Source organism: Oenanthe melanoleuca, chromosome Z (genome assembly GCF_029582105.1).
Source record: "Oenanthe melanoleuca isolate GR-GAL-2019-014 chromosome Z, OMel1.0, whole genome shotgun sequence".
Lineage (NCBI taxonomy): Eukaryota > Metazoa > Chordata > Aves > Passeriformes > Muscicapidae > Oenanthe > Oenanthe melanoleuca.
This window is the reverse complement of record NC_079362.1, coordinates 34,339,506-34,366,475: the sequence shown is the minus strand read 5'-3', so window position 1 is coordinate 34,366,475 and position 26,970 is coordinate 34,339,506. Positions and strand designations below refer to the sequence as shown.

General features: G+C 37.6%; 1 protein-coding gene across 1 annotated transcript in view; it reads right to left on the bottom strand.

Moving 5' to 3' along the window:
• Nucleotides 1–4,387: 4,387 nt before the first annotated feature.
• ADAMTS19 (ADAM metallopeptidase with thrombospondin type 1 motif 19) overlaps nt 4,388–26,970 on the bottom strand; it is a 134,148-nt gene continuing 111,565 nt past the window's right edge. The window contains exons 20-23 of the mRNA XM_056514510.1: nt 25,664–25,868; nt 23,579–23,731; nt 7,516–7,693; nt 4,388–5,623 (exon numbers count right to left, since the gene is read on the bottom strand). Coding sequence (XP_056370485.1) covers nt 5,472–5,623; nt 7,516–7,693; nt 23,579–23,731; nt 25,664–25,868 — 688 coding nt within the window. The 3' untranslated portion in view covers nt 4,388–5,471. The remainder of the gene's footprint in view (nt 5,624–7,515; nt 7,694–23,578; nt 23,732–25,663; nt 25,869–26,970) is intronic.

The following is a 26,970-nucleotide window of genomic DNA, read 5'->3' as shown; positions in this document are numbered from 1 at the left end:
AGCTTATCCACCACCTTCAGGACTTTTTTAAACTATAGTTATACCAGTCTCTTTCTTTTCAATTTGCATTATCAACCTTTTTAATCTTGTAAACCACCTAGTCTATCTCCTTGCTAATTTATGTTTCATTTTTAATGTATTACACTGCAATTCCACTACATTGTTCATAAGAATACAGCAACCATAAACAAATACAATGCTCATGTTGTGGTTATACCAGTTCCAAAAATGGGAAAAATTATGTCTTCTCTTCTGACAACATCCATCAGTTTTTGGTGCTTTTTTCCCTGCTATTCTCATAGCAGTTAGTAACTCTCATAGGGCTAGTAACTTCACTTCTGTGACTGCCAGTTGCAAATTCAGTATCTTATAGGAATGGTTCAGGCTATTTTCATAGCTATAGTACTTGACATTTACCTACACCAAAGTTTTTATTTTAATGTCTTGTCTAATCACTCAGTTTTGTATTTCTTGTCAATTGAGACAGGAGTTAACCAGAAGAGCTTGCTGTCACCTGTGTAGATGGAGAACTCAGTTTTTACTCTTCTCATGCCACGGAAGAAAATGCCAAAAAAACCTAACAATATTGCTGACTTCTCTCCATCCTGAAGGATGATAATTTTGCTTCCAATCCTTTAATCACCTTTCAAGCCATAAAGATTGCTCCTTCAGTGCTGTGTGAATGCAGTTTCTTGAATATTTTGTAACACTGTCAGAGATTTCTGGGTCCAGCACATTCTCTTTGCTCCCTTTGCAACTGAAGCCGTTCTGACTCTCACCCAAGAGCACATGCTTATCCAGGTGCTCAGGGATCTTGCTTTTTTATTTGGCTGTTATGGCAAGACTCCCTAATCGGCAGCTCAAGGGATTGCCTTTTCCACAGGCAGGAATTACACTGCACCATGGGTGCCAGTGGCTTTGACAACAATTTCTCAGTTATGTTCTCAGGTGACTGCAACCCTAGGTGCTGTCTGCACCTAACATACTTATTTGGTCTTACTTCCCTGTGTATTTCCTTCCTTCACCTTGATCCAACTTCTCTGATATCTCTGCTATAAGAAACCCTGTAATATTTCATCTGGAAAAGCCAACATAAGTAATTAACTGAACTTCTCTTTCACTCCATTATCAGTCCTTTCACACTTGTGCTATCAGATGATCCCACCTGATTTGGCTTCCAGGTTTGGATGTTTTTCAAGTTCCCTTTCTATTAGCTTGCATATCTTTTTTACAGATCTCTTTAAATTATTTCTGGGTGCTTCTAATTTTCTTTTTATAATTGATCTGTTAGGTATTAGGGCCTCCACTGATCTCTTGATGCAGGCAAGCTTTCTATTTTTAGTGCATTTTTCAAATAGGCAAATGGCTGCTTTTCTGTCACTGAAGAAGATAATGAAAACTGAATGGAAAAAACCTGAAACAACCCAAAATCTAGCCCACTTCCTCTAGAACAAAGCAGCAATTTCCCTTCAGAATAAATGACAATGCAATTAAAATTCAGGTATTTCTTTAAGAGAGTTATGAGACGTGGTAGCTATCGTAACTTCTGCCCACTACTCTAGCTGGCCAGCACATATGTGGGAAGAGGAAGTAAACCTGCTGTGCACCAGCCTAGCACAATCCCTGTGTACCACTTAAATCCCACTTAATCCAACAAAATAGGGTCTAAGTGGTATTTAATTAGCAGAGAGGCCTACTCTAGCTCTTAGGAGTCAAGAGTGAATTTCACTTTTACATGCCAGGTGAACTTGACTGATTTGACAATCATTTGTTGAAATGTTACATATTCATCAGGCTGGAAGGAAAACATTAATGCAAAGGGATTGTTCTTGAAGGAGAAAGAACAAATTTTAAAAAAATTAAAAGAGAGTGAACTCTGTATTGTCTCTGTCTGCATAAGACTATGGCTTGCCTGAACACAGCTGGAAAGGTGCCTGCTGCCACCCAGTTCTATGGAAAACTGCAGGGCTGGCACATGCTTGCCCTCCCCACAGTGTGCTGTGGCTTAAGCCATAGCCTGGGCACATTTCAGAATGTTCTTATAATTTTCTGACCAAAGTGGTATTTCAGTCTGTACTGCTCCCCTGAATGATGATAGAGTATACTGAACAGTAAAATGAACTTGCTTTCAAATTCAGAGGTATATTTGCTATTTAGACACACAACTGCTTCAAAATGATTCACATCTATTTAACTAATAGTTTTGTACTACAGATGCTAAAGGAATCAGAATCAGCACTATAACACCCTGATTACAATTATTACAATTGATTTAAAAAATGTCATTTTAGACCACAACTTTCCACCCTTGTCTCACAATGAAAAGCCCTTCCTTTTTATGATCTTATAGAGGTGACGGAAGGATGATTTCAGCACCAGTCAGTGATTTGTTTTTGACAGATACAGGCAGACTTAAAATACACTTTTTCATTTTTTTTTTACTAAGATGGCATTCTTGTTAGTGAAATATTCAAAATCAGGAGAGCCTAAGCATTTAGAACTGTGAGGATATCACTAGCTGATAAAAAGAATTTCCTCTGGGCCCTAGTCTGGAGGCATCCTTTCTTTTGCTTGTTTTTCAAGTGAGTGCAGGAGTATTACCAATACCTGGTGCTAAGTATGAAGAAAATTTAAAATAATAATTGCTTCTTTTGTCTGCCAACTACAATAATTTTATCAGACTTTCAAATGTGCATCTGTAACATTAAGGAGTTATGCCCCAGAGCAACTGAATTTTCTGTGCATTGAAACGTTTTAATTATAAAAAAGATAACATTTAGGAGTAGAGACAAGGCAGGCTCAAAACTTAAAAGGGTATAAGAAGAAATTTATTAGTAACACAAAAAAAATTTCAGAATAAGATTTTTAGATTATTCCCTCCTCCCTTCATTCCACATTTCTTAACAACAACATACAGAAAACACTTCAGTCAGTTATCTACTTAAATAATAATTTCAGTTCACTCTAGAGAGAAAAGTCCCTTTTTTGGCTTTAGGCTTAGGGGATGTTTCCACTCTCACAATTTGCATCTGCCCGGACCTGCAAACTGATTTCCTCCCATTCCCACAGTCCTTCCAGAGCCATGTTATGGGTTATGTTGCACACATGGGGTACTATTTTTAAAGACAGGCTGCTGAAAAACAAAATTATCTTCATCTCCTTCTCTATCAAATGTCTCTGTTCATATTCCAGTCCCAAACCAGAGAGCTCCATTTCCCTGCAGCAAAAAAAGTCTTCTTCTCAAGAACCCAAACCTCCCCAAATATATTTCACAGTTTAAAGGAATTTTAGTATAGTCACAATCCCCTTATAGCCCCACAAAAAAAGGTTTTCAGCTACTCATCAGTTGCATCTTTTCAATCTCTTCCCATCACGAACTTTATCTTCATTCTGCTGACTTCTGCAGACTCTATGCTTTATTTCTTCTCATTCAGGGGAGCTCAGGAGATCAAGAATTTTATCCAGGCATTAAAAGAGTTAAAATTGCATCCAGAACATGAAGAAGCCATGTGGTCAGCTGGAGGCCTCTTCTCTCAGAACAGGGTGGGGGGGGAAGGGACAGCCTTTGTTGGCTCCCCGATCCCCCTGCTCGGCCACGCCACGTGGAGAGGAGAGCCGAGCCGAGCCAAGCCGAGCCAGGAGCCACCACAGCCAGGGCCAGGGCCGGGGGCCATGCTGGGGCCCTGCTGGGGCTGAGCCCGAGCCCAGGGCCGGGCCCCGGCCAGAGCCACCTTACCTTCGGAGGGACCAGAAGCCGAAAAAGCAGCAAATTAGCCTTAGCAACATGATTTATGAAAGCAAAATAACTTTTCATTGGCCACCTGGGATGTCAACCACCAAATCAGCCCTCTGACTGGTCCCAGAGGCAGGACAGCTTTCCTGTTTTCCGGCCTTGTGTTGCCTTCCCTCAGGCGGCTTCCCCTCCCCCCGCCACATATCTACATCGCATCTATACACTAAAATCTTTGCAGAGAAGGAAAAGCAACAGTCACTCAAATAAAGCTGCATTTCCTTTTTATTCTGAGTAGAAAACATGTCCTCCTGGCTTATTTCACCAGCTGTCTTGCCTTCAGGTTTTGCTCTCCTACATGTTTTCAGAACATGCTTAAAGGCTTGCATCACAAAATGGGGGCAGAAGACCTACTGCTGTCCACCGGCCAAGTTCAGCCATTACGGGACTCACCTGAGATAAATACCTGCCTCTCCACAGAATGCTGCTTTGTTATTCTCATTTCCCGTCTGTATCAAGGCTCACAGAGTGACACGTCTGTCTGCAGCTGCAGAGCGGTGCCCAAGTCAAGAGGCAGAAGGCACTTATACCATAGCTGTACCTGCTGCAATGTAGGGCTCAGAGGATTAAACTACCAGACACAGACACACAAAAATATTTCAAATAACAAAAGGAGCTTTACTTTTTATTGAAAACGTAAAAATCATGTGAATCATGTACAATATTTTCTCATAAGGAAAATCTTAGCTGTTTCATAATGTTTCACAAAACTGTAAAACATTTAATTTTTATAAAGACTTTTTCATTAGACAAAGATAAAACTAAAGTAGTATTACAAAGCTATTTTCTAAATCATCAACAGAGAACTGAGGATGTTTAACAGATTAATTCATATAAGTGGCAGGAGAAAGGACTCTTCCATTCTTTAATCTGCAAAAGGACACACAAAGGTATAGAGGGGCATAGGTTTTTCATTTAAAAACTTTAAAAATTAAGTGACATGTTAAAACACTACAGACGTGGATTCATAGGATGGCACAAGTTCTAGAACTGCTTTTCTCTACACTACCTCAAACAGTGCAACAGTGATTCAGTGTAAATCTCTACAGTGTTTCATTGATTTAATACTTGTGTTCAAGTATGTGTCCATGAGAAATGATCAAAATCTCTACTTAGCTATTTTAATTTTCTTGTTTATAATATAAGTTACAGTAGAATATCCCCTTCAGTATGTTTCTAAATCAAATGAACTAATTTCACAATACATTCTGTAATAACCTGTTTAATAATGTTAGCTTGTTCACTTTGACATCTGTTGCAAAAAAGATCATTCTGACTCCAAATGCCAAAAATATAATAAAATTAAAAAGGACTTTATTTCCATATACAACAAAACTATTCAGCTAAATTAAAATAAATTCAAGATAACATGACTTTTTTTTTTTTGCAACAGATGACCTTACTGAAAATAAACATTTAAAATACTAGTTACTATTTTTTAAAAATTCTGATAAGTGTATCCAAAAGTGTTCATATAAAAATTAATTATGAAAATTTCAGAAGATAAAACATGTTGGTTGTCTAACCAAAATCATTAAGGATGTCTGGCAGGCAAAAATAAATTAATTTGATTAAATTATATGTCATCTGATAATATTTGGTCTGAAAAAGCCTGTGTGGGTGTGTGTGTTTATAAATAATAAGATTGCAAAGAGCTGAGAGACAGCCAGCCTGACAGAGGTCAACTCTTCTGCTGCATCTTTTGCGCATAAAAGTCCCTGCACGTCTCACAGCATCGCTGATACCACCTCATGTCTTGACAGAGGTTCTTCTCTCTTATCACTCTGCAGTACACAGGCCACTGGTCTCCTAGGCACTTGAATGTTAAAGCAGCTGTGAAACAACAAGAGCAAAATCAAATATAAATTACTGATGCCTTTTCTAGCAAAGAATCACGTAGCAAAAGCAAAAAGGATTTAAGAAGTGTGTCTGGGGAAGAGAAAGGGTTATAGATGTAGACATTTAATAAAAGAAGGAATTCCCCTCGTCCTCCTGTTGTCAATATATTCAAAATCAAAAATTGTCCAGCTTTATTTATAAATTGGATTAAGCTGCATTGAACTTAATTAATGTCATATAGCTGTCTTCTCATGAGTGAGTGGAGCCCATCTTTCTGCCTTGTTTCACTTATGAAAGCCTCTTTACAAAGGTTGTCATAGAAAGACTGTGGTACTAAAGTTGGAAATTTTCACATTTAGTTATACATACCAAGTGTAGCTAAATACTTGCATATGTAGTATGCAGTACATGGAATTAAAAAACAGTATTAAAACTGGAACCCAGTGAAAAACAGGGCACAAGAACAAGATATTGTCCCAAACCTATCACAAACACTGAAAAAAGAAGTAAATCTCAGATTTGAGTTAATCTCCTATGCTAACAGAAGAGGAATTTGTAAAAGAGCTGATTGCACAATCCCCACCAGCTTTCACTAGCCCTACCCCCAAATCAAAAGATCTCTATGAATGGAACTGGAGGCCAAAATTATCAATATATTAAAGAGAAGCATTGCATCATGTATTTTGGAGATGTTAAGGTTTCTACTGGATTGGATTCTGACTCCATGCTGGATGACATTGACTTGTAGATTATTAGTATCAGTGCTACATAATCCATGCCATGAGGACAACATAGTCCAATCTTTTTTTTTTTGCACTTCACATTAAGCCAAATTTTAACTGACACTGTATTTTTTGTGTGATTCTTTCTGATTCACATTAGTCTGTGACACAAAGCTGCTTATATAACCTCACCCAAGAAAATCATCAATGATGGGGAGATGGCATCTTGCTTCTGAGAGAACAACTGAACAAAGAAAGATAAAATGCAAGATAAAGTGCAAATTGAAACAATGATTACTGCACAGAAATGTTCAAAGGTTGAAAACCTCAAGAAGTACCCTTCCCTGTCTTAAAGGAAGTACTGCACACAGTCTGAAATGCCGTGTGGGAGTAATCTATTGGACAGGAAATTTTATCTTAACAATAGCTCTGGAAAGTCAGCTGGAGATGGTGTGCTGTCTTACAGCAAGTCTTTGAATATTCCTGTCATGTTCAAGATGCATATGAATGATTAGGGGAACTAATGGTAATCATCATCAACAATGCACTAGGAAACAAAAACTGCCAGAACTAACAGTTCTGTAGTTATGCAATAACATAATTTATTTGAGAATAGAAGAGACCTGAGTTCTGCCAGGTACAGCAAATCTCTTCATTTAAAGTAATTTTCCTTCACACACAATGCCTAATACATCAGGCATTGCTGTAGACATTTGAACTAAAGACAAGTGGAAAGAGCTGTTTGTACTTAAAGAACAAATAAGGGCCTCCTTGACTGCACAAATATCAAGAGAACACAATTTACAGAATTTTGAAAAAGAAGAGAAGGTATTTTCTGACTTTAGAAAGGTTTGATAAAATTGACTGTGAATATATAAAAATATGTGTTTGTAATGTCTCTAATATAAATATATTTTCAAATGGGATGTTTTGTTCCTTAATACCATACAGTCTCCTAATGAGGTCCTTCTTTGGATAACAAAATCTTTCACCATTAGTTACAGTCTCTGATGTACATACTCAAAACCTGAGGCAAAAGATCAATCTCTGCACAGAATTAAATCTCCTGAATATCTCCCGAGTTCTAGACTTGTTTCTGAACAGTTTGTTTTACTGTATGGAGAGAAAGAACTTGAAAGAGATTTGTCATTTCTAATTGCTTACCTAACCTGGGTGATGTTATTGTGTTAACATTAATTTTCTCATTGCAGGGATGGAGATGGCAGGGTCTGTAGGCTGCAGGCTTTTCTGAAGAAAAGCATTCATTGCCATGCCTTCCCGTGATTTTGTGCATGCACTGGATGACTCGAGACTGCATTCCTTTGCCACAGGTGACAGAGCACTGGAACACACAGAAGACACATTCATTGGAAAGGTATTTTTGCTGGTAATCATGAACGTGAAATGCCAGTCCACGTGAAGTCAGTGGCTGCTTCTTCAGATGTCAGCATTCCAAGATTTCTGAATTCTATTCCATTAGCTAAATGAAAATCAACTAAAAAAGTACAAATTAATTAACAGTATTAATTGAAGGACTCACTCCAGCATCCTATTGCTGTCCATTTTGTAGAGCCTGTGATGAAACTCAAAACCAGCAATGTGGGTGAAGGAAGCAAAGGTTACTCTCTCTTATCTATATATTAATTTACTCTTATTAGAGATTAAAGTGATGGAAAAAACGTTCACAGATGCATCAGAGAAAAGAATTTTTAATAAAGCCATTAATTAACTACAGCAAAAATGCTCTTTCTGCAGAGCAGAGTGTATGTCGCCTGGCTTTGCATCACATCTTCATGTTTTCACACGTGTCTCAGAATTAAAACACAAATGTGAGACATGATGCCTGGCCTTTAATTAATCTTGCCCTCTCGTTGCCACAGAGAATGAGGTAAGAAAATAAAACAACTGAGCTCTGTAACAATGGTAACATTCTACTTCTATCACTGTAACATAATATATTAGAGTGAAAATTAGACAGTGCTGTACAGATGCTTACAAAAGCTATTCCAAACAAAATGAAACAAAACAAAACAACATGTTTACACCTTTTCTGACTTTTTGTGAACAAAATTTCATAGGATATTAATTACTTTTCTGTCCATTTGACACACATGCTATTGCTTTAACTACAAATCTGTTAAAAATTAGGTTGGAATTTTCTCCTAGCCTGTAATGGTTTTTACCCAATTACCCAGAAATTTCACCAAGTTTTACAGAAATGTTCTACAGAGAACATCTTCAAATACTAATCAGTTTCTTGTAATGAATAATATAAGAGCACATACTGCAAATTTTGCCACATAATCCTGGAAATATTTTTGTAAATAATTTTTATTACATAAATGTTCCGAATATATTTCCTTGGGAGGCATCAAGAAGCAGCTGGAAAAAAGAATGAAATGAGAAAGACAAGGAGAAGGTGCTATAACAAAAAATGTTTCCCAGCCATCCCGTCTCGAGATGGAGATGGAGAGCTATACTTTTCTGCAAAGGAAACACTAAACAGGTTTTTACCCTTTGGTTTGGCTAACTATGTGCCTTTGAGTGACATTTTAAACACTCACTTGGAAGAAAGATTTACATGCCAAGTGGGAAATAGAGGGCTTGCACCTCAATATGTGCATTGAGAGAAGTGAGACTCCTGTCTTTTGGACTCCTAAAGCTCCAAGAGAGGTACAAGAGACTAGGATACACACTTGGACGTTTTCACACGGGACTGAACTTTTAACTACACAAAATCAAAGACTGGCATTTTATAGCGACAGCAGGTGGACTTGATTTTGCTCCTGTTCTCAGTGAGTCAATACAGAACTGTATCTTGCTGAGTTAATCAGATACAGCCTCCATGAGCCAAGGCATGTAAAGACATTAAATTATGAATTTACCAACCACAGTTTAACATATGAACAAATATATGGTTTACAGGACGGAAATCAGTTAGTACTGAAGTACCTTCAAAGTATGCCATTAACTCTAAATTTAGTACACTGCTGTAAAATTGCATGAGAAAAGCGTCTCAACGTAACTAGTTTTCTTGAATTCTCTGCCTTTTCCTTGTGCAGCTAAAAATAATCTGAGTTCCTATAACAGCCAACATTATGCACATTATGGTCAACATGTAAAATCACACATATACCTACACAAATTTTATCCCCAATAGCAAATGGAACATAGATTTTAATTTTGCCAAAATTCTGACCACTCCTTAAATTCCTCTCATCATAGTTTCAGAGGTATTTATTTTTGGAATACTTTAACGAAATTAAAATTGAGACAATGGAATAGCAAAATTTAAAAAGGCAAAAAAAAAGACAAAACTAAAAAACTAAAACTACAACACAAATGTGAGAGTAACGTATGTTGAAGGTGTCTAATAAGGAAAGATAGTCTTTAAATTTTTTCATGGTGATCTTAATTTAGAGTAATATGGCACATAGTATTAAATTTTTTTTCCCATCAAAGATTTTCATGTTGAAAAATCCATGAGAGCATGTGGCATTCCTTTTGTCAGCTACAGAGAAGGAGCACATGGGAAGATGGACCTGGTACATAAGATCTCCAAAATAACTGATCTGGCCTTAGGTTATTCTAGAGTGAGTAGGTGAAATCCAGCCACCTGGAATATTGGAGGGGAGAATGGGATTTGAAAAAAAAAGTCTTTTGCTAACAAAATGGGCTCCAGTGGTCTGCTAATTGATAATGCCAAACAATTCATGTAGGCAGGTGCCTTTGTGGAGACCACTCTGGGAGCAGACATATCATCTGCACATCAGATGAGCTCTGGCCTGAAGGTTTGTTGTGACTGCAACTGACATGACATGCAACAAACAGAGAGATCTCTCAGCTAATCAGTGTTTAGGTGCTGAATTTCTATAGGTGCAGAATCTGGCAAGATTTTGGCTTAAAATCTTAACTGGTGAATTAATATCCTCTTAATAACTGAGCCTCCACTGGCCTTGGTGAGATATTTCAGAGTGTTATGAACCATTACAATGTAGCTTTTCATCCCAAGATGTAGAGATCATGCAAACAATTAATTTTAGTCTTGCTTGACCTACTTACTAATATCACAACTTTAGAAACTGACATCAACGGATGATTAAACAAAATATCTCAGTTCATATAGGGAATAAAGAAATTTTCCCAGCAAAGCAGGAAATAAAGAAATTTGTACTCTATGTTCTTTTATTTTCACAGAAATGTACTAAATTTAACAGTGCATGTATTCTTATTTTTTTTTAAATGGGAACTTACTTGTAAGATGTTTGGGGAATGTTGAGAAGAAGCAGGGTTACCCCAGTGATTTGCAATCGAAAACTTTTAAATCTAGCCTAGTTAGTATGCAAGTAAAGCAAGAATTTCACAAATGCCTAGAGTTTTAAAATCAATGAGGGATTTGATAGGTATGCTGTGCTCTTCAATGTTCACATAGCAGCAGAAGTAGCAGCAGCAGCGGTGGTGTCTGACTTCAAAACTAAGAATTCTACTGACTGGAAGCCAGAAAAAAAATCTTTTTACCATAAAAGCTCATATAAGCTAGTTGCTATATTAGGTCATATTCAAAGTAATATGAAATAGTATGAAATAGGTAAAGCACCAGGCATTTTGCAGTGCACTTGCTAGCTACATAAAGAGTGAGGTTTCCATGTCCATGAAGTCATCTTAAACAAGATTGTCCAGAAAACACATCAGCCAACTGCTGCTATAACTGAAAGCAGACATTGAATATTGGAGAATAAAAGTAATGAATAATAATAATAAAAAAATAATAATAAAAGTGTACTTTTCTTCTTTATCCTGAAAAGATAGGGAATTGTTCTGACTTCACTAGGAGACACCTCAACTTCTGCAGATTAGCTAGATGCACCTTCAGATCATTTCTGTCACTGCAAATATTCAACCTGAGGTAAACACCTTTCACTGTATATGCAGCTGTCACATTTTAGGTAGTGCTCATGGTACGTAGTTGAAGTTGTATAAGTTCTGCATATTTCTGGACTTTCCATGTTTAAAACTCTAAAAAAGCTTTCAATTTCAAAGAAATAAAAAATATTTTCACTTTTACACATTAATCAGTGAATTTAATCAGAAATAAATTTATCTGTCAAAAGTGCTTGTAATTTTTTGTATATATATATAAGATTTACAGAACATGCTCACTCTCAATCAATATGTAGCATTTTCATTAATTCAGCAGGTTTCACATTAATTTAAACCCACAGCTTTTACTATTAGTGAATGAAGAACGCATTTCTATAGTTCTTCTTCCCATCCACTCTATCTCCCACATGTCAGTCTTGGAAATGAAATACTTTATTTTTGTGGGGGTTAATAGCACTTCTTACTACTCAGATGACCTACACTTTAAGGCCATGTAGCTGATTAGCAAAAATTCCTGTAGGACAACTGTATTTGTAGGTTTAGACTAAATGTTCTAGTACACAGCCAGAAGGGGTTTTTTATGTGGCTGTTAATCTGTGCATCTTGGACATGATCCTAAAGGTACTGTAAAACCATTCAAGCAGCAAGACATGTAAAACATTCCTGTTAAAGATTACAAAAAATTCCTGTGTAAAGATAGTTAACAGCTTTTTTTTTTTTAAATCTATTTCTTTAAAAAAACCTTACCACCCTGTTTGAATTTTGTCCTACTTTTGAACTTCTTTTAGACATAATTTCAAGGACAGAAATCTAGGCGTTAAATATAACAATCCTTACACTTGGCATGCACACCCGCTACCCAAGATTCCTTCTTTCTGTTCCCTGCCAAAGATATATATTCTGGAGAGAATACATATTCCCAAGGCCAACAGCTGAGGAAGTTGCTGTAATGTGTTAGCTGCTTCCAGCTGGCCTTCACGAGAAGTAGGAATTCCTAAATTAAGGGAAAAATTGTCACTGGCAGACAGTAACGGTCAAAATGCATCTTTCTGCCAAGACAACAGGCAATCACTGAAGAGGCTGATACAATCCACAATGAAAAAAGCCAATCTGTGACACTATTAACAGAATTGACTTGGACAATTTATTTTCAAGAATAAGTGGACTGCTCAATAAAAGGTTTTACAAGTCTAAGTAGCATTCAAAGCAGAGGCTGACGTGCTCCTAAGGAAACTCAGTGATGAGTTTTACTGGAAATTATTAGCAGAGCATTCCTAATCATTTATGTATAGGTTCATCAGTTCCAGCTTTTAAGCGGTTTCAACCTTTTCGTGAAGTGAGTGTGAAACAAGAACAGCAAGCAATCAGACTTTAGCAGCAGGATTCATTTTTGCTAGCAAGCTTGCAAAATCTTTTTCTGTTTTGTCTTCTTATAAAGCTTGCATTTGAAGGCAGGTAGAAGACAACATGGTGCATTTTTTTCCAGCAAAAGCTTTTACTGAGTTGGGCAATGTTCTTAAAGATTACCTAAATCAAGCAAATAAGCTGCAGTTTATTAGACCATTTTTGTTGTTGTTGTTGTTGTTGTTATAAAGGCATTTCTGAATAGTGTAGCAGAAAGAGGGACTTATGGATACAGGCATAAGATGGAGTCTGAGTTCTCACATGCATCATTTCCAGGAAGGTCTTTCTGCCTCTCTCATTTCTGACACACCCAACACCTCAGTATGCCAAATTTAAAATTCAGAACTTGTGCTAAGTTTAGCTAAAAAAATATCTGCTGTTGGTCTCTTCTAAGTTTAGCAAGTTTGAGTTATGCCTATTTGTTTTATTTTATATTCTTTTCCCCCCCTTCTTCTGCCCCTGCCCCTCCGTTTTTTCTTTCTAGCTCTTTTTTCTAGGGTATGAAGAGGTAAGATTCAAAAAGAGGCAATATTTTAAATTAAGACAGACAGAGCCCCAGTTCCTTTGAAAAACTTGAAATAGGGTTCCCTTTGAGGGAGGAAACCCTCATCACATCATCTCAAGAATCTGAACCTTTCTTTTCTCTTTCTCTCTCTCTTTTTTTTCCCCTCTGTTTTTCTTTTAAGGCCCCACGCAGAACAATTTGGTTGTTTGGCAGAGGAGGCAAAATTGCCTTTGGTATCAAGACAAGAAACAACTGAAAATTTGTGAGCTGATTATAAAAGAAAATTTATTTTTTCTAGGTCAGTATATATGCATCTGTTCTTCAGAATATCATTGCCTATCTACTCTGAATGAATAGTGGGGTTTGATAGGCTTGAATCTCTGGAACGGGCTCTCTGGACTCAGCTTGGAAGTGGAAAATTCTTTGTCTCCATGTGAAACCCAGATTCCATTGCCCAATTACTTTCTTGGGTGAATTAATGAAACACAACCATCCACTTCATGGTTTAAAAACCAGGATTATTCCAATGATACTAGTTTGTTCTGTTAGAGACAAGCTAGAGTCCAAATCCATAAAAAACCTGAGACTGCTGCAGCCTGCCATTTCCCTCAGATATCATGGAAGGTATCACCATTTTTCTCTCATCATTAATGACCTATATCAAAGAATGAACAAATTCTGTAATACCATAGCAGATCTTGAAGGCCAGGTTCCTCTATGTGCTCCAGATGTAGGTACATACCATTTTAAATTTAGTATTTATACTTTCTACAGATCTATATTTAGTACAAAAACACATTCAAATTTTAAGGCTATTTAAATATACCTCCACCTGAAATAGTTACTTGTTCTTATTTAGGACTCTAGACATACTGCTAAATGGTATTTGACATCATAACACTGGTGGATTTTACAAATTTTAGCTGTGTTTGTGCACCTCTGCCTGGGCATTGCTTCAGGGATCCCCGTTAGGCAGGAAACAGAAATAAATGTTAGCTGTGGATTTGTGGTTGTCCCAGATGCCTGCTTGTGCTGACTCACACATGGATATATTATTGCCACTAGAGCTTAGCAATGAACAAGACATTATTACAAATCAAACTTTCATATCTGAGATATCATTGCACAGTATTTTGCCAGCAGATGACCTGATTCATTACAACTATCACACATCCACACAAGAACCTGGAAACAGTTAGAGTTCATGACATAATTACCTTTATCTTTCCAATTAAATTAGTTGAGCATGCTATTCTGGACTGACAAAAATGAATTCTTAAAATTAATTTGAAATATTAGCCTTTGAGTATATAATTATATTAGCATACATGACAATGCTAGCCTGATGCTCAGTAGAAAACTTTGCACGGAAAAGCATAGCTCAACAGCACAAAGATGTAATTAGAGGATTATGGTATTCCTAATGAAAAGACAGGTCACAGAACCTACTAAGGACACAAAGGAAATTTCAAAGGAGGGAAAAGGAAACCTTCAAGAAAATAATTTATTTTAAAACTTCTATTTTATCTATTTACTTTTCAGAAATCAAAGAAACATGTCAAAAAGCTGTTCTGTACAACACAGAATTAAGCACTGTCCTTTAAATATCATCACACTATGTAGCACTTTCAAGTTTTTCCAGTAGGTTGAATAAATGAAAGAGTTCTTTTCTGATAATGACTTTACTTCCAGGCACTGTATCTACCAAATTTCAAATAATGAAGATATGAAATAGCTGGTGACTTACTAAAATGGCTATGAAAGATATTAAAAAACCCAAAACATAAAACACCCCTATGAGTTTACAAGGAAACTCAACTCATAGGACTTTTATTTAGACTTGTACCTTGAAATACAAGAATAAAATCATAGAATCAGTTAAGCTGGAAAAGACCTCTAAGATCATTGAGGCAAATCATTAACTTAGCACTGCCAAGTCCATTACTAAACTATGTCCCTAAGTAAAGAGCTACATGTCTTTAAATACCTCTAGGGATGGCAACTCCACTATTTACCTGGGCAGTCTGTTCTATTGCTTGACAACACTTCTGCTGAGGAACTTTTCCCTAATATGCAATCTGAGCCTCTGCTGGCCACTTGAGGCCACTTCCTCTCATTCAATCACTTGTCACCTGGGAGAGGAGACTGACTCCCACATCACTACAAACTCCTTTGATGGAGTGGTAGAGAGAGAAGGTCTACTCTGTGCTTCCTTTTCTCCAGGCTAAACAACCCCAGCTCTCTCAGCCACCCCTCACAGGACTTCTACTCCAGACCCTTCCCCTCTGTTGCCCTTCTCTACACATGCTCCAACACTTCAGTATCTTACAGTGAGGGGCTCCAAAGTGAACAGCTTCACCAGTGCCAAGCACAGGGGACAATCCCTGCCCTGCTCCTGCTGTCCACACTATGGCTGCCACAGGCCAGGATACCATTGGCCACCTTGGCACATCTGGGCACACTCCTGGTTCATGTTCAGTTGCTGTTGACCAGAACCCTCAGGTCCTTTTCTGCCAGGCAACTTTCCAGACACTCTGTCCCCAGCCTGCAGCACTGCCTGGCGTCGGTGTGATCCAAGTACACGATCCACCCCTTGGCCTTGCGGAACCTCTTACCATTGGCCTCAGCCAACCAATTCAATGTCTTGATTGCTCTGCACAGCTTTTCTACCCTCAGCAAATCAACATTCCCATGCAAACTGGTGTTGTCCACGAACTTACTGAAGGTGCACTTGATCCCCCTGTCCAGAACATCAATAAAGAAGTCAAACAGGACTGGACCTACACTAAGCCCTAGGGAACACCTCTTGGTGGCCAACTGCCAACTGGGTGTAACTCCATTCACCACCCCTCTCTGGGTCCAGCCATACAGATAGTTCTTAACTCAGCAAAGAGGGCACCTGTCCAAACCATGGGCTGCCAGCTATTCCAGGAGAATGCTACGGGAGACGTTGTCAAAGGCTTTACTAAGGCCCAGGTAAACAACATCCACAGCCTTTTCCTCATCCACTAGGCGGATAACCCTGTCTTAGAAGGACGTCAGGTTAGTCAAGAACTGCCTTTAATAAACCCATATGCTGACTGGGCCTGATCACACAGGTTCAGCACTTGCCATATGGTGTCACTCAGGATGAACAGCTCCTGACCTTCCCCAGCACTGAGGTCAGGCTGATGGGCCTGTAGTTCCCTGGATCTTCCTTCCAGCTTCCACAGTATCCTCACGTGGATCCCATCCACCCTCAGAGAACTGTCTAAGTGATGGAGCAGGTCACTGACCACTTTTCCTTTCCATTATGAGGGTTTGGTTCTATTCCCATCCCTGTCTGAACACCTGCAGAACAACTGGTCCTAATATCAAAGACTGAGGTAAAGAATGTAAAAAGTGCCTCAGCCTTTTCTTCATCCTTTGTCACCATGTTTCCCTTTGCATCCAATAAACAATGGAGATTCTCCTCAACCCTCCTTAGACATATAGTTATAGACACATTTTTTTTTGTTGCAGATTAAATTCTATCTGGGCCTTGATCCTTCTCATTTTCTTCCTGTATAACCTCACAACATCCTTGTAGTGCTCCTGAGTTGCCTCCCCCATCTTCCAAAGATTGTAAACTCTTTTTTTCCCCCCAAATAACAGAAAAAGCTCTCTGTTCACACAAGACAGTCATCTCATCTTCTAGCACAAGGGGACAGACAGCTCTTGCACCTTTAAGATTTCTTTCCTGAGGAATGTCTAGCCTTCCTGGACTCCTCTGCCTTTCAGGACTGGCTCTCAAGGGACTCATTCAGTCTTCTTAACAGGTCAAAGTCTGCCCTCTAGAAGAGCATGGTGGCAGTTCTGTCACCCCTCTACTTACTGCTTTGAAAACTGAAAACTCTTATCATTTCATGGTTGCTGTCCTCAAGATAGCCTCTAAAACAATCATTTCAAAAGAAGTCTTCAAGATTCCATTATTTCTTATATTTTTAAAGTATTTTTATCTTGTTACTGGTCATAAACTATCAGAAAACAGCAAAAAAGTAACAACCCCATAAATTAAAACAAAATAATGAAAACCAAACAATAAATATTTTTGAGACAAAGTAAGAATTTCATAGAAAATCAAGTTTATCACAAGAATGAATACCTGAGGCAGTATTTTCTTTAGCTGCATGAAATACACGGTAATAGATACATGAAAGAAAAAAAAAATTCCAACAAAAATCAGCTAGACCACACAAGAAAAAAGGATTACATAAAAAACCAGCTTTTCTCCTTCATCTGGCCTTCCAAGGGATCACTACACCCAGTCAATCATACTTCTCAATTTCAAAGAGTGCCAGCAGCTGGTATAAGAAATAGCATCCCCACTTATAGCTTATAGCAGAGGTTTTAGTCTGTAGGTAGAACCACCGAATATTTGGTGGGAAGGAGAATGCAGAAAATTTAAAGAGCTGCCTAAAAGTTCAAAGTCAATGACTGCATACAGTATTTAGTTCTGAAATACTGCTGCGCTTAAAGAAAACAAAACTATTTATAATGTTATCAATTATCTATTTTAGCAGCATTTCATCATTTTACTTCTACTACCAGGGAGCAAAAGCTTGTTCGAAAAGTACTAGCTTGTTCAAGTGTATCTCAGATCTCCTTTTCTTTGGGAATTTCCTAGACTTCCTCTAACTGTTCAGGTTTATGAAGGTGATTTAAAAGTCAATTTTTTCACTACACCTTTGTGTCTCTATACAAGACATCTCAACCTGCTTCCCTGGAAACCATTTTTTAAAATTGTCAGACTGAAACAATTTAGTACAATTGCTGAATCCATCAGTGCTACTCTTTTCCTTCTCTGTCAGCCAGTGTAGGACACACAAGAATGCAAAACTATGACTGTACGCACACATTTAAGCACAGGGCTGCATTTGCTTCCAGTACATGCTGCCATCTTCCAGGCATCCTCTTCTAGCTATGGTTTGGTTTTCTGCACTAAACCAGCTTTTGTACTCCATGTTAAGGTCATTTTGGGAACAAACTTGTTCACTCCTTGATGGAAATGTAAAAGGTAATGTATAAAGATGCTAAATTCTGCTTAAGACTCTCCTAGGACACATAGGGAAACACAGAGTATGTATTATGAGGCGGATTTTTCCTTCCTTCCTTCCTTCCTTCCTTCCTTCCTTCCTTCCTTCCTTCCTTCCTTCCTTCCTTCCTTCCTTCCTTCCTTCCTTCCTTCCTTCCTTCCTTCCTTCCTTCCTTCCTTCCTTCCTTCCTTCCTTCCTTCCCTTCCTTTCCTTCCTTCCTTCTTCCCTCCCTTTTATTTTCCTTTTATTATTTATTTGATTATGTAGTTCTCCCATTACCATGTCACTTATCATGTAAGATGGCAAGCATATTTCAGCAGGAGCTGTTTACTTCTTTTGTTCTTGTTCATTCATGCTTTGTCTCAGAGTTCTAGGAAGGTTCAGTCCTGATGGGAACTATTCAGATGTACCACAACTCAATCAATAATGGCACTTGAGGCACAACACAACATTCATAATTACCTTTTGATTCTAATTTGGTATTTCCCCAAATTTTCTTACCTTAAAGATGCTTGAAGCAGAAAACCAACTATGTGGTTTACAACTAGTAATATCTTAGTGGATCTAAGCACAATACAGATACTACAACTTCCCATTTACATGTGATTTTCTGTGTGTTCAAAATAGGTGATATCTACTTTTAAAATCCTTTCCAGACTTTTTAGTGGTTTCTTCTGTCATGAAGGGTGGTCTCGTTCTGTTTTTCTAGAAACTGACATGACACTATATTTATTCCAGCCGAAATTCTACTGTATACTGATCTAAAAAAACCCTTTATATGAAACAAAAAATGCTAATATTGTTAATATTACAGGACTGGTTAAAAATGTATAAAATCTCCCAATGTTATTTCATTATATTAACATCTTCCATATTATTTGCTCATGCTTAATTTCTGAAACAGAGATATACCTCATTTGCTGCGAATTAACTACATTTAAATTAATATTAAAGTTATTGACTTATTATTACAGTATTATTTTGACTTCTATTATTTCACATTGCATAATTTATTTTTCCATAAATCTACTGATAGTGTTATATTTTGACTTATGGCCAGCACTATTCCATTCTAAAAATCTAAAAGAGCTTAATAATTTTGGACGGGGATCCAAGGAAAAAAAAAGGCTAATTCCCTTGTCAGTAAAATTATAATATTAATATCATCGAGGTTTTTTTCTTCTAATTGGAGGAGATCAGTTGAGTTTGTTTGCTGTGGAAATTTAGAGGATGTTGAAATATTTAAGCACCCAATTCAAAGGTGGGATGTCCCATGCTCTTCAACAATTAGCAAAAAAAGTTTGTGAGCATTTACCTTCTCTCCATTTACACATTTTCTTTCATTAGGGAAGAAGGTAAACAATCCTTATCACTGCTTTCTGTACCCTCAGCAGATCTCTCTGTGACTGTCTTCCCCTAACAGCTGAAGTCTTGACTTCCTCTGTCTACACACACACATACAGACACACTTTTTAGGGAGCACTGCATGTACTGTCTGAAATAAAAAATTTGGAAAAAGCCATTATTCTGGGATTCATTAGTTTAAAAACCAAGCAGTCGCCTCAGATAGCCTTTCAGAGTCAGTGGAAAAAAAATTAGATTAACCTTTGCGTCACATTTTTGCTTCATCAGGCTAAAGACAAAGTGAACTGCCTGCCAGCTGTTGGGACCACTACCCCAGATTTCATATTTGACTCCTCAGCATCTCTTGTCTAACATATAGATACTATTTAGAAATTCTGCTGCTGCTCCATCTTTACTTTCTATAGAATGCATCCTTTTTCCAATCTTTTTTACAACTTATGCCACATTATCTTCTCTGGTGTCCTATAAACACATATATATATCCTCATCTTACAAATTGCTGCTCCTAAGTTCTAGTTTGTTGTCCGTTCTTTTGATCCCATTTTTCCTTGCTGAATGATGTAATATCATATCCATTAAAAACTCACATTTTAATTACCATTTTCAATACCCACTTTCCAAATTATTCTCTGTTCCAAAATTCATCCTGCTTCTCATGCTTCATTTATTCTGACAATGCTCCAAAGAGTCTAATAGTAGCAGAAAAAAATATACACAGTTTCCTACACAAAGCAAGGTAACTTAGACATGCCCTTTGAGCACCCTGTGCTGCTGAAATTTAAGTGTTTTTTGGAGAATGGCTTCAACAATGACGTGCTCTTTAGTAAGCCATGAAGATGTGTAAACATGCAGCTCACATGCATTTCATTTCACCTCTCCTGGGCCTATTTGTTTATACTTAGCTGATGAATGCCTCTGAGCATGATCCTGTCCTTGTATGGCTTTGAAATGGGTAGCCAGTGAGTAGAGCAGGGCAGCTCAGCAAGGGACACTGCTGCTACAATAGCTGTGGTCTGTAAGCATTCCTCATTTGAAGGTAACTCACACACTGTTGGGTAGGATATTCCATGGATGGCATTTGCTAGGAAAATACAGTATCATTGGTAATGTTACTAATACTGGCTCCAGAAGCTTAGTTTGAGCTTTCCTTTCTGATCACACCCATATTTCTCACAAAGGTGGGCACAGAGCCCAAGTGATGTTAAGAACAACAATGTCTAGCACATTGACCCATCATAGGAACTTAAGAATCATTACAGAGTTAAATGTTGCACACAGGCCAAGTTGTACAGACTTCTTTTAGATTCAGTCAGAGTTTTAGAAGGATTATTTATTGATCTATTTGAGCTTGGAATTTTGGTCAAATATTCTTTGATCTTGGTAGTGTTAAAACAGAGCTCAAAAATTATTTGATCTTTGTGTGACTATAGCAATAAAACAAATTAACTCCATTACAGCACTCCCTAATTATTAATCATGTTAACTTTTCAGAAATAGTGCAATTTAAGCTTAATTTAAAATTATGTCTTAGGAGTTCAAAGGAAACAGCAAAGTGAGTAAAGATATTAGGCCTCTTGTTTTAGTCTGTGAGAAGCGTCATCTAAATTTTTCAAGTCAAGTCTTGGCATTAGCTAGAGAGAACTTGGCTCTGCTCAAAGGAACAGACTTCTGTCAATGTCAAGAACAATCCTAAAGAGTAACAACAGCGAACATAGAAGACTGCGTTGAACAAACAAACAGAGCAAAGATTAACGTTTATCTGAGCTTTTCATTTGTTCATTTGTTCTCACCATATTAACATGTATGCCATGACTTCATGTTGCTATGTACTCCTTCAATGGAACAGAAAAGCAACAGAGAAAAGAAATGGAGAAAATTATACAGAGAAAAAAATAAACAGAAAAAATATTTTAAATTTAACTTATGTCTCTGCAGAGAAATCAAGGTATCTATTTTTTCTACAAATGCTGGAAAATCTCTGCTGCACAAGTCACAGTCAGCCTGTATGTTAACTGCTTAAGACATTTTGCCAACTCTGTAATTCCTCATGTCCTAATTTTGAAGTTCAAAGTACAGTTTAGGTGAGAGTGTTACAGCTTTGACTCCAGGAGAAGAGCAGAAAATACAAAATTATCAGCAAATTTTAAACAGGAAGATATAAGTTTTTGTACACCCATGTATGACAATGGTTGTTTGTGAAAAGTACTGAGAGGATAAAGTTGTTCTGTCCAGAGGGCACTGGGAACACAGTGTAACTATCTCAGCATACCCACATAGCCTCAGCAATCCCAATTTGAATGACTGCTTCAATTAAGAAAGCAGATGGCAATTTCTCCATGGTTTACTTCCTTCTGGTGCTACTGATAAATGAAGAAGGCTTTAACTGCAGTTATGTAGTAGAGAAACAGAAATACTAAATGTTATTACCAAACATATCTTCTTGTAAAAGTAATACTGCTACTGAAAGTTAGTTGCTTCTGCTGTTTAAATAGTAATGGTTATACTATGTGCTTTTGAAGTAGCTAGATACTCACAGAGTACTTGCAGCTAATTCTTGGAAGGCTGGCTAGTCATACACTGCTGGCTTTAGGCCTTGTTTCCAGCTCCTACATCACATGAAAGACAACTAAAAATACATTAAATACTTCTCCATACAAGCAAGTTAAAAAAATGCTGCAATAATGTTAGGTGCTGAAAGTAAAAGTGTTGTGTGCAAAGTTATGAAGAGAAGCAAAGGAAATAAAAAAAAGATTAAAATATTTCTGCTAAAGTGTGGTCCGTGATACAGCAAAAGAAAATCTTGACAAGGTTCAATTTCAGAATTTCAGCATGTTTCAGATATTCCAAAACTGCATCAGATATTCAAGGGCAATCACAGATCTAACCAATATTGCTTGTTGTTGTTTAGCCTATGCTTATTTACCTCTTAAATTTCCTTTGCCAAGGAAATAATGTAATGACAGTTGAGAGTCCATAATAATAAAAAAATAGTAACAGAATAACAGTAGTAGATGCTTCCCAGATGCTAAGTAGCTTATGTGGAAATTTAATAGGCTAAAGGTGCTACTGTATAAGGCTAGAGGGTGTACTTTATTGGAAGCACAAATAAAATGTGCAAACACAAGGAAATTTGTAAGTTGTAAGGTTGGAGCTGGCTGCAGTTTCTGAAGTTGCTTGTCTGCCTACTGATACAGTATGTTTGTACAGATTGGCATTATATTGAAGATTTATCTCACACTTACTTCATATTCCTCATTCATTATTTATACTGTAAGCTCACTGTGACTACCAGTTTAGTGTAGGTGTAGAAGAAGAGATTACAGGCGATCTTGCCCCTGGTAAGTCACAGTTGTACTAATTACCAAAGATGAGGAAGAGCCTTACCCTTAATGGGTCTCAGCTATGACTAATAGAGATGTGTGATAAAAGGGGTGGATTGGCTAGTTGAGAGGATCTTGGAGGCAGAGGGTCTGGAGCAAGAGAACCCTGAGGAGGTAGAGGAGCCCTGAGGAAGGAGGAATGATCCAGAGAGACAGTGAGAAGAACAAGACAAGGAAGAGAGCTGGTGCAGTAAAAGATCTGCTGTGAGGTCAGTCTGGGTCTGATGGAGTCACAGCCTGCTGCTGGAGCCTGCAGTCACAGCTGAGCTGGGTGAAAGCTGCGGTCAGTCTGCAGACCAATACCCGCAGTCACAGTCGAGCAGGAGATACCCAGCAGTCAGAGTCTGCAGCTGGACCCTGCAGTGCCAGCTTGCTGTAGTCAGTCAGGATGGCTAAGCTGAAAACAAGAATAAACTGGGACCCTTCTCATGTTGTTGAATAAGGGTCTGTGTCTTGCCTTACTTCTACATCTAATCAGAGGTCTGCTGCTACAGTTTAGGTTTGGGTTTTTTTTGTTGTTTATAGCCTTATTGTTGATGCTGGGACATGTGTACACTTTCGATAAGAGGAATTCTTATTAAGAACCCAACTTGAAAAATGTGTGATGCTGGGAGGCACTAGTATCAAGGATTACTCACCTTAGACCAGTCTCCCATTCTCCAGACATAGCATTTGGAATAGTCCTCACAGTCCTCTGCCTCTTTAGGTCTAGTAGACAAAACACATTTCTTGCGTGGATTGGTGCACCTCACAGTCCGATGCCGTACTCCCTTACCACACTTTACAGAGCACTGTTGGAAAAAATTGTTTTTCAGATTTCTATAAAATTCACTTACCCCATTTCATCCCAGTCTATATGACTTCTGCCAAGTCAGCATAAATATTTTGCAGCTTCAGTGATCTCCTAACTTCCAACCATCAATTGCAACAACACTATTTTTATTAAAAAAGAAAAACTGAGAAAAAAATTCCTTATGGGACAGATTGATAATTGATTCATTTTTAGATAAAATTAGATTAAAACGTACTTGCTTAAGGAAAAAATAGGCTTTTGAATAAGAAGATATCTGAAAAGTTATTATTAAATCAATGCAAAATGCTATACTAAAAATATTAGGCAGTCTTTCTTCTTTGAATGAAAGGAAGTACAATGAAAGAAAATCAAAATAACATTTATAGGCATATGATATGAAGCAACTTCAGAAAAGCTCAGTTAAAGTGTCCGACAGCCTTTTTTAGGAGGAGGAAAAAAATGTAGAATGGAAAAGTAAATATTCCAAATCCATGCAAGAATCTAGACTGAACTTGAAAATTCAAAATCACTATATAGAGACAGTGTGTGAAAGCTCTTTTCAGGTTGCTCAGAAGGTCTTAATCTATGTTTTTTTTTCTATCATTCCCATTTACACAGCCAGAAATGATGCCATTTCCTTCTCAAAACATTATCACTGCTTTTGATCATCCCACTGCTTGCAGTTCAAAACTCTCCTCTGCCAAGCTGATTATAACTGCAGGAAGCAGTAATGGCTAGCTTCCTATACAATGGTGATAGTAGGAATGGCCATGGAAATATGCTCTTCAAAAAATATTTATTGCTTCCAACAAAAACATGCTCTCTCATGTCTCATCTCTGAATGAAGACAAACTGACTAAACAGTCCATGTTCTTCTTTTTCTCACCTCTGTAAATGGATGCCTTGCTTCTCACAACCAGCCCTTGCATCATAAAACTCTGTACCACACCAGAAACTGCTGGCATTTACATCTCCTATCTCCACCTTAGCATCTGTTTTTCATCTTTAAAAACATTCCCTATTTGTTAGCTATTTCTTGCTTGGGAATCAAGGATTTCTGCTGAGTAGAGCAATTCAAAGAAGGGACTTCTCTCACATTCAGCTGTTATTTGTATTTCGATAATGGAGGGATCCATACCACAGCTTCTAGTATGGGAGGTAATCACAATTGCCTTAATTCTTTCAATGAAGGGAGAAGTTCCAAATAACCCTTTCATCTTGTTCAGATGGCAGTGAGAACAATACTCTTCTTCCTCCACAGTCAGTTAATTTTAGAAGAACTCAAAGATGAAGAAAGCCAATTGGAAAAGCGCATCTAAAGGTCTTAATTTAATAAAGCTTTTTGGACAATAATTGCATTTTACAGCAATCCTTCAGGATGCAAAATATGTAAAATTGCGTTATGTACAAGCCCATTTGCCTATTGCTGTTGCTTTGGACAAAAAAGCAAAGAAAGAGGAAGGGAAGAAAATGTCTTTCTTTGCCAAAGGCTCTCCTCAAAGCCTCCCTGAATCAGGAAGGGATCACCCATCTGCTGATAAGCATCCCTTGGTACAAAAGTACATCCCAGCTATTCCCACTTTGAACCCAAGGTCTTGTAGCTGATAAGTGGCGCCTTAATTCTATTTGCTCCTGGTTACCCACTACTAGAGACAGGATACACTTGATTATACATGCTTGAAAATTGGCCAGAAGAGACTGATGCATTACATTAACTGGGTAAAATGTAGTAGATGTACACAGCTGGTCTTCCTAGCCTCCAAACCCTTTGCCAAAACATTGCATGAGAGCCATGACAATCATCAGGCTGAGCTGTGCCACTTGATGCTGAAAAAAGCCTTATTTCCAAAAAATACTAAGGCACAAATAATGACTATGGAGTATTTGTATAAATATTTGTATTTGTATAAATCTGTATGATATGCAGCACCTCAGACCAGACTCCTGCCTCCCACACTGTCATGCAGTCCTGGCCTTCACAGCGCTGTGCAGAAGCAGGCTTTGGCCCCAGACAGTCCCTCTCTCTGGCTCTGATCAGGGTCCCATTTCTGAGCTGCTGTGTGCAGGCTACTTGTCTGTTCTGGGTTCCTTTCCCACATGTCCTTGAACATGGTGTCCATTCTGTCATCATCCATCTGCAAAGAAACACAGGCAATGTAGTAATATGAAATCAGGAAAGGAAAAATACCACCACATCTTATTCTCCTGCTCACCAGTGTATACACCCAAGACACACTTGCATATTTTCAGCCTCCTTTTACTGTCATTTTGCTACTGGAATATTTATTAATCTAATATATATTACATTACATATGGTATTAATGTAAATTTCTTCCCCAGCCCACTGTTTTCAAAGTACTTCCCTCTAATTGTAATCCCAATCTGAAAATTTCCAAAATATAGATACATCTTAAAGATGACAGATCCCTGATCAGCCTGCCTGTTATTCTGTTTGTCTACCTATGTCAAGTGTTTGTCAATCATATAAAGTCCAGCATTCCTTGAAAATACTCTGTTGCAAGAAAGAATCCCTCAAGTGTGAAAGACTCACTGTCCTGAAAAAAGCACAAAAGCTCACAATTCCTCATGTTCTTCAGAGTAAGCCCTAACAGGGTGCATGGTTTAAATCACAACAGCAAGGAAGGCTGATGCAGTTTGGCAGAGCCCACATACCTGGAGAACAATCTTTCTAGAACATAATTTTCCCCAGATGTTCTGCAGATCCAGATTATGGCCACATGCCCTTAAAAAATCAAACAGTTCTGCTCCTGATGCAGTACACGAGAGTTTTCAAGGAGACTTAGCTTGCAAGGAGAGTTTTTAGAAAACTGAGATTTAACAAATTTGTTTCGACCTTCTGTCATGCATTTACAGGAAGAAAATGAAGCATTTAACTAAGCGGTTTTTTGTTATCAGTCCAGATATAACTTATAGATCATGACCTGTCAAGGTAATTAAATAGGCTTTAAGAAATTTCTTCATATGCCAATAGCAAAAAGTATTTATGCAAGTGTATGCTTTAGTACCATTTATGTTAAAAGCTAATAATATTTTGTAATGATCACTTACAGTGTATGAAAAATTGGATAATTAAATTTCTTACATTTCCCAGAACAGCATCTCCGAGTATCAATTGGCAAAGTTTGAAAATTTTCACTTTAATTGAAAAAAACCACAGAATGTTGAAAATTTATGGCAGACAATGCCTCACAAAAAATCAGATTATTCAATTTCTAT